This window comes from Echinops telfairi, unplaced genomic scaffold, assembly GCF_000313985.2.
Source record: "Echinops telfairi isolate 266 unplaced genomic scaffold, ASM31398v2 ScPeMD7_655;HRSCAF=1070, whole genome shotgun sequence".
Classification (NCBI taxonomy): domain Eukaryota; kingdom Metazoa; phylum Chordata; class Mammalia; order Afrosoricida; family Tenrecidae; genus Echinops; species Echinops telfairi.
In genome coordinates, this window is record NW_022104553.1 from 2,945,567 (window position 1) to 2,954,519 (window position 8,953).

General features: G+C 35.6%; 1 protein-coding gene across 3 annotated transcripts; it reads right to left on the bottom strand.

Moving 5' to 3' along the window:
* Positions 1-379: 379 nt before the first annotated feature.
* Positions 380-8,946, bottom strand: LOC123521959 (serine/threonine-protein kinase PRP4 homolog). Of its 3 annotated transcripts, XR_006680290.1 has the most exons (6): positions 8,287-8,929; positions 4,447-5,189; positions 3,876-3,921; positions 3,281-3,367; positions 2,355-2,400; positions 380-562 (listed from the first exon to the last, which is right to left on the bottom strand). XR_006680290.1 is itself a non-coding variant. In XM_045292526.1 (2 exons), exons 1-2 carry the CDS (start codon positions 8,371-8,373, stop codon positions 4,986-4,988), a joined length of 291 nt encoding a protein of 96 aa, XP_045148461.1. In that variant the 5' UTR covers positions 8,374-8,923; the 3' UTR covers positions 3,669-4,985. The 3 variants fall into 3 exon arrangements, 1 of the variants encoding a protein (XP_045148461.1); XR_006680291.1 differs by having other exon boundaries at positions 3,281-4,585; positions 4,912-5,189; positions 8,287-8,946; XM_045292526.1 differs by lacking the exons at positions 380-562; positions 2,355-2,400; positions 3,281-3,367 and having other exon boundaries at positions 3,669-5,189; positions 8,287-8,923.
* Between the last annotated feature and the right edge of the window lie 7 nt (positions 8,947-8,953).

Sequence of the window (8,953 nt, forward strand, 5' to 3'; positions counted from 1 at the left end):
TCATTACATAGGCATCGATCCAAATTGTTCAGGGAGACGGAAAAGCAAAACAACCTGACTTGCTCGGGAATTTCCTTTACCTATAGGGTTGCCATGAGCTGGAACTGACTCACTGGCAGCAAGTTACAATTTGGTTTCCCATCAATAAGAAAGTATATGTGCAAAGCATTCCTTAGTTTGCAGAGCTGCCTACCTGGACCCAATCATAAGCTCTTTTTGAGGTGCACTCGTTCTCAGGTAAGAGTCCAAGTCTCTTGAACTGAAGGACTGAGATGCACAAGTTATATCCCCTGCCAGGTCAAGCACAACTATGCAGAAACTCATTTATGCAGAAAACAGAAAAAAATCACAAAATCCAGCAGAATAAAAGCACAGAATATGGTAAAGAAGTGAATATATATTTTATTGTTTCCCAGTAAGTGGACTAGGAACAGGTGGTGCTAAATGTTAAGTTACAATTCAAATATCACCAGCAATTATGATACATCTTGAGTACTTTCCGAGATCAGCTTCCATTATCTTGATCGCTAAATGGAAAGGTTCTTCAGAAGAGTCCCTCACCCTACATACAGAGGAAGATAAATTAAGACAAGGATGCCACAGTAAAATATTTTAAAGTTAATGCAATATATACATCACTGACATGTAAAAAACACAAATGATTTTGTAGTGAACACTTCTTTACTCCATCTAGGAGGAGCAATGATTAAAATTCATACTAAATGCATTACGCTGGAAACTAAGTTACTAAGAGAATAAATATTAGGAAGTCCATTTCCCTGTTTGTAACTAAAGGAGGGGAACTATATAATTGACTATTCCCTTTATCTCTTTCTACACGCGCCCCACCCAACATTTAAAATGGCATTTTTAATTGACTAGCCTAAATCTTAACAGGAATCCTTAATTTCACTTCAAGGATTGTATTTTTAATTGACATATATAGTTCTGCTTAGAAAAATGATGATAAAGTAGATATAAGGCACAGCAAGGAGAGCGCAAACATGAAGCCATCCGAGAACACTCCATTTCACTAACTCTGCAACATACCGTAAAGTGGTCACAACAGCCTGTGTGTTGGTGAGGAAAAAAGTGGTAATTACTATGGCATATAAACTTAACATTTCATTGTTTTAAAACATGGCATCATTTTGAGAAAGCGGCTGAATGAAATGAGATAGCCATGGGAAAGTAAAGAAACAGGACATTACTAGTAAGGGTTTAAAGGGAAAAACAAATACAGAGGGGGTCTTTAAATTTACAACATGATGCTTTCCTCAAAGCCTGACATTTCCTATTGAATTTCTGAGAACCTGTAAGGATAGTCTATCTAAAGAACGGGTCCGAACTGTACATGCTTTGAAAATTGTTTTATTGAACATGTTTTTTAACCTCAACTATTCCCATTTGGCATAGTAGTAATTTGGTGGGCTGCTAACCGCAAGGTCAGCAGTTCGAAAACACCAGCCACTCCCCAAAGGCGAAAGTCGAGGCTTTCTACTCTACTACACTTAGTCTCGGAACCCCACACGGGCAGTTTAAACCTGTTCCAGAGGGTTGTTATGAGTTATAATGGACTTTCTGGCAGGGAATTTAGGGGTTTTAAAAAATTCCTTTAACTATAGGGTGGGGTGGGGTGTGGAAAAGACACTTTGAGGGCTATCCCCTAAATAAACTTTTTATGAGTCCTCAAGCCCAATAATCATTTTATACGAGGATGATTCAAATAGCAGTTCCTGGAAATTTTTCATTATCTTTCATTTTCACCTAAACTTATTGAAGCTCCCTAGCATAAGTTTTGCATGTGCGCATGCGCATGCAAAACAGAACCTTCACAAGATACTTGCCTTTGAAAAATGAATGCAGATTTGTTAATCTCACTTCAATCTAACAGGTCTTGCAGAGTCCCAAATTTAGACTTCAACAAAATTACTATTTTAATAATTATGGCCTATAGGGGTCCTTTCTAACACAAACTTGGGAATACCAAAGATCTAGACTGTCTTCCCCGATTCCCTTCAGGAAAACTGACAATAGCGGCCAACTTATGGTAAGCCTGTGCCGAACACATTTGTTACAAGTGTTACTAAAGGGTAAGCCAAGTTACCTAGCTGAAGACTACTTATCTTACCATCCGAGTCCTTTATATCCCTAAATTTGACCGCTATTTAAGGTGGAAAAGGCAAGGAAGCATGATAAATGAGCACTTTACAAATGAACACCACAAAAGCACTACTATTCTAAGTACCAAACATCAATGAAACCCAAATCATAATGCTGAAAATGAAAAAAATTAAGACAAAACTTAAATGGATTTCTTTAAAAATTTTTTTAATCTTTTATAGGACAGAAACCTTAGCTCATGTCTTCTGGTTGCCATCATCTTCCACTGAGCTGCACCTAAAACACAAAGAACAAGTAACAAGCAACTTTGTTTTTTAAAGAATATCTAATTGCTTTGAAGGCTTAAGATGAACTGTTACTAGTGGATATTAATTTACTTAATTATAAAAAATGAAGCCGTGAAATCACCAGTAGCATCACAAAGGGACTATTTCAAGTGACAATACCTCCAAGAGATTCAAATATGCAGCATAGTAATCACCAAATAACGGTGGGAAAGCCATCCATTTCATTCAGGTGAAAGGCTGCACTTGTGACGCCTTATTTAAAAGGCTTCAATCTGCCTGAAGAGGACAATCACCTGGAATGTATTTTAGTAAGTCTAAACCAAGAGGCAGGAGAAAGATGAGGCTTTCTGTTCTCTTAAGAGATTTATAGCCTCAGAAACCCAAAGCAGCCGTTCTACTCTGCCCTATGTGGTTTCTATGAGCCTGAATCGACTCAAAGACAGTGAGTCAATTAGTCAAACCATGAGGAGACGGGTTGTAGATGCACAGTTGGCACATTATCTCATCTATCACCTTCCTGGCTGTAGTTCATGTCTTTAAATGGAACAAAACCCACCAGAAGAATGCTGCTATTTTGATTTTCCACTCTTGAATGCACCAAAATGTGCATGCTTGTTGTAATTAGGTGCCTGGGTGAATAAAAAAATCCCATTTACAATGAAAAAGTATGATTTAAGATCTCTCAAATCTGCTATTTTTCACATTCCTCGGGGAAGCAAGCATTAGAAAGGATCACATACATGTTCAAAAAATTCTCTTCTATCATGTTAAGAACACTAATTTCTTCGTGTTACATAACTAAGCTGAGTTACATCATTTTGTTTTAGATTGTTGCTAAATGTTTATCTACACATGCTGTCAGAAATAACCTTGTAAAGAAGGTGAAGCTGGTGTCTCAGCAAATCAGACCCCTTGGAGAAGGCGTTGAATGGCCTGTGCCCCGTTTTCCTTTTTCTCTTTCCGCACCAACAAAAGGAAAAGTGAGAAAATAGCAGAAACATTAGTTAAATCCTGAATTATACCCCATAACCTACAGGAATAATCTCACTACACTGAAACTATTTGCAGGATTTTTTTTTTGATGCTACAATTAGGATCATAATTACTAATAAAATGTTAAAATTTTGCTAGCTTTATATCTTTAACAAGTAATACTTTTATTATTAACGAATTAAAGAAAAAAAAGTTGCTTTTAACTATTACGGTTTACCTGACTTACCAGCACAGAAGACAAAATCTTTTAAAAATGGCTACAAATGCCTTGTTCACAAAAGACTTTATTATCTAATGATGCATCCTGAAAACATACAGAAATCTGCATGGTCCACCTTACATGCAGCAGAGCAATCTTCACTTTACAATAAGTGAGTGTCAACTGTTTTATGCAATAGACAATGCCTTAAAGTCACATTCTTAAAGAAAAGCTTCATTTACAAAAGAAATAAAAGGTAAAGAAGCAATTACCGCTTTTAAAAAGCAGCTGCTTTGCTCAAGAGTGGAAGGTTTATGCCTGTATTGAAAGACAACATGATCACAAATAATGAAAACAATGAACAAATGAAAAACACTTTTACCATAAAGCAGTACACTTCCAAAATGACATACAAATAGTTAAAAATTTCATTGTTTTCTAAGCTTTAAATATGAGGACTTTCAGTAGGCCTCGACATCTGTAATCAATAAATGAAACTATGCCTTGTTTCTATGTCACTAAGAACTTGTATTTATTTATTTAACAAAATGTATATAAAGTTTATAGCAAGTTGATTTAAAAAAATTAAAGTTATTAAGAAACAGTACACTGAAGGCGCTCTATCCATCAAGAGCATACTCTTCAAAATTTAAATGTGATGAACACAACAGAAATTGTAACTAAGCCACAGTTGCAAATGCCAAAAAAAACCAAAAACAAAAATCAATAATCAGTAATCACACATGCAGGGAATTCCGCCGCAAAGCTAATATCCCTCCATTTGCCGATTGTTCCAATAAAATAACATCTTAAAACACCAGTTATGTTGATGGTTTAGCTTACCTTCAGTGTACTGAATGTTGTACACAACCTGCTTTAAAAGAGGAGACCATCCCTGCAGGCAGGCAGGCTCAAGAAGGAACAGACCCCTTTCGGCACTGACTACACCAAGGGCATGCTGCTGTGGCCTGCACACACACACCTAGGAAAACGTGAATATAAACAGCATTTATGCTGGCCATTTACTTTGAAGACCAAATTGAAGCCAAATCTGCTAAAAACAAGTCAACCACCCAGTATAACTACTCATTTGATAACAGATGCTTTGTCTTCATGTGAACTGCAGTCATATACATTAGCACTGTAATTCTGTGCAGTCTGGGCAATTAAAACAGCTCTACAGTGAGAATTCACATAAGACACAAACAGATTAACTAACACTTCTAGAAGAAATATCACCCTTGGTGTTAATTCAAATATATCATGCCTCCTCAAATTTGCTGGAGAAGTATTTATAAGTTTATATACATTAATAGACTGCTGTGAAATTTCTTCAGTCTCTTGTATTATTTACTCAAACCCTTAGAGCTTCTTCATCTCGTTTAAATTTTTTCCTGAATGAAGGCATGCTGTAGGGCCTGGTTGATGCTAATTCGTTTAGCTGGGTCCAACATTAAGATCTGGTCTAACAAGTCCTTTAGCTGGTGCACTTTTTTACGTTGATCTTCTGGAAGCCGCTGGCACCCAATCAAATCAGCCAATAGGTCCTTAGTCGGATTTATGGTGCTCATGACAGTAACTTTCTCCTAAAAATAATTTTTAAAATGCTTAATTCTTAAGACATTAAACACATGAAACTCTAAATCAGACTATTTTGTATTTAAGATTAAACATTTACATGATTTCCTGTGTCATCTTTTTAAAAAGTGGAAAAGACTAAATGAAAAACAACAACAACAACCTCCTTTAGCTTTAATCATTTAAAAAAATATTACTCTGGTGAGATTTACACAGCAGAACACACCAATTCGTTATTTTCTAAAATAGTTTTTTAAAAGATGGTTCTATAACATAATTTTGTATAAGGATCACATACACAATTTTATATATTGCGATATATTAAAAAGGTAAAATATTTAAAAACTAATTAGCAGTAGCCATTTGCTGTATTAATAGATCTTGTCCTGAATGAGACTGTAATCTAAGTTATGAGACAGATGTATGTGTAAAGGAACAATATAATGAGTTAATTTCTTTTTTGTCATTGTTACTGTTTTATTTTCTTTTCATACTTTGTTTTGCTTTGTCTTGTTTTTTGTGCCTATTGTTATCGCTACATGTCTATCTACATAAGATAGATGGGATAAACAATCCGGAGGAGAAAATGGCACTGAAGATTCTGGGAGGACATGGGAGAGGGGGAAAGGAAGTGGGTGTTAGCAAACCCAGGTACGAGGGACCTACAATCGAAGGCAAGGACGGTGTAGGAAGCCTGATGGGGCTTGATCAAAGGCAATGTAGCCCAGGGGAATTATTGAAACCCAAATGAAGGCTGAACATGATAGTGGGACAAGAGGAAATTAAAAGGAAATAGAGGAAAGAATGAGGAGGCAAAAGGCATGTATAGAGGTCTAAATACAGGCATGCACATATGTAAATATATTTACATCTGACAATGGGGAAAGGGATCTATGTGCATATATTTATAGGTTTAGTACTAAGGTAACAGATGGACATTGGGCCTCCACTCAAGTACTCCCTCAATGCAAGAACACTTTGTTCTATAAACTGGCGTTTCATGATGCTCACCTTCCCAGCACGATTGCTCAAGACAAAATGGGTGCAAAAACAAATGTAGTGAAGAAAGCTGACGTTGCCTGGCTATCAAAAGATAGCATCTGGGGTCCTAAAGGCTTAAAGACAAACAAGCAGCCATCTAGCTAAGGAGCAGCAAAGCCCACATGGAAGCACACCAGCCTGTGTGATCATGACGTGTTGAAGGGCTCAGGTATGAGGCATCAAAGACCCAAAACAAAAAATCATGTCATTGTGAATGGAGGGGAGTGAGGAGTGGAAACCCAAAACCCATCTGTAGGCAGTTGGACATCCCCTTACAAAAGAGGGTGGTGGGGAGGAGATGGGCCAGCCAGGGTGCAGTATAGTACTGATGAAACATACAGCTTTCCTCTAGTTCTTTAATGCTTCCTCCCCCCCAGTATCATGACCCCAATTCTACCTTACAAATCTGGCTAAACCAGAGCATGTACACTAGCACAGATAAGAGTTGGAAACACAGGGAATCCAGGACACATAAACCCCTCAGGACCAATAATGAGTAGTGATATCAGGATTTAAGGGGAAGGTGGGGGGAGAAAGAGGAAACCGATCACAATGATCTATCTATAACCCCCTCCCAGAGGGATGGACAACAGAAAAGTGGGTAAAGGGAGACACTGACTGGTCAGTATAAGACATGAAAGAAAAACAAAATTATCAAGGGTTCATTAGAGAGAGGGAAGGGGGAAAATGAGGAGCTCAAGTAGAAAGAAAATGTTTTAAAAATGATGTTGGCAACAAGGCAACAAATGTACAAATGTGCTTGACACAATGATTGGATATATGAATTGTGATAAGAGTTGTATGAGCCCCTAATAAAATGATTATAAAAAAAAATTATGGAACATATATATAAACATGCTTGATGCAAGTGATTTATGGATTGTTATAAGAGTTGTAAGAGCCCCCAATAAAATTATCTTAAAAAAAGAATAAATTAAAAAAATATGGATCTCATATTAACAAAAATATGAATTTAAATTTAAATTCTATTTCCTAGTTAAATGTATGATTTGGGACAATTAAGGCCTTTTTGAGGTTGAGTATTTTCAACTAGAAATTCAATATTCCCTCAAATTATGGAGTTTAATACTTATCAAATAAATGCATAGAAGTGAAAATGAAATTCATTGACAACTTATGCAATAATGTAGTTACCTGTGTGTGTATGTGTATATATATATATAGATATATATGTATACACACACAGATATATATATATATATATATATATATATATATATATAAATAAAATGAGTTTAAGTATTCTGACAAAGTTAGGAAGCCACAAAATAGGGCAAAACAAAGAAGTCATAACTTCATCTTGTAGGTTTTAGAAAGGTTTCGTAAAGAACGTGTTATTCAGATAGGCTGATGAGGGTGAGTAGATTTGAAAAAAGAAATAAGAGTACACTGATGAGAAAACTTGTTTCTGAAAAGGGCAGAATTCCTATCATGGAAGACTTACTCTGAAAAATTTGTAATATGGAATAAAGGAAGCGTGTTCACAAACGATAACAGGTTTCTAGAAAGGTCATATTGGTATTAGCACTAAAGGTGGTAGGAGCAAAACACAGCTGACTAGGGCTGAAATATTATCTCCAATAAAAATTAAACTAGAAAAGCATCAAAAATATTTTTTCATATGATATGTTGATCAATAAGAATAGGCCAAGAGCTGAAAAAGTTTTTTGGTTTTTAAATTATTGTGAACTGGGTGAGGGTTTACAGAACAAGTCAGTTTTCCATACAATAATTCATACACATTTTGTTCTCTCTTTAACTGTAATTTCCAGAATGAAACTTCTCTTACCATTTTCTACCTATCTTTCCTGTTCCCATTCCTTTTTCTTTCTTAACCCTTCTATAAACTTTGATCCTGGGCAAATGTTGCCCTTTTGATCTCAAATGCTTGATTATTCCACGGTAAGTGTGCCTCCTCTTATGGAGGAAAAAAAAAAAGATTTAAGATTTAAGATGTTTTATCTTTTATTAAATATGCATGCCAAGCTCCTAGTACTTTATCAATTCATTAAAAATATAATGTAGTACAATTAAAAGACTTACCCTTTCTGTTACTTTATCAACTTCTATGTACATGAAATTAAGATTTTGATCAAAATGTTGGTCTTTGAAAACGCCTTTCCGAATCATCTAAGAGGGAAAAAAAATCTTGGGTTCTGAACAATTATGAAACAATCTGGCCTAAAAAAATTAAATACATAACAAGTCATACTGACTATATATTTAGTCTTTCTGAGTGTCTTCTCATTTGGAAATGATCTTGGATTCCCTTGCTAGAGAGTAAGAAACTTGAATATTAACACTGAATGTAAACATTGACCCTCAATTACATAATATGAAATTACATTTTCTAAAGCAGTGAGTTTTTAATTCAATGAACAGTTTCAGTTGTGGTTTCATAATTTAAATTTGGAATGAAGTAACAGCTTAAATACCATTCTTTCTGACCACTATGCACTTCCTTACACTTAAATATCCTGGATCTGCACCTTTTTCATTCTATTGTCCTGACATATTTGGTAATCTTAACCAATCAGTTTGTACCTCGAGCAAGTTGTGGAATCTCTGCCATCACTGAACCATTAAAGATCAGACAATAAATGGGAAAACGTCAGCGATAAGGAAACCGTCATAGAGATGATGTCACACATGCATGCTATCCAATTCTCTCCTACATCACTAGCCACTACCAATTCAAGAGTTAAAAAAA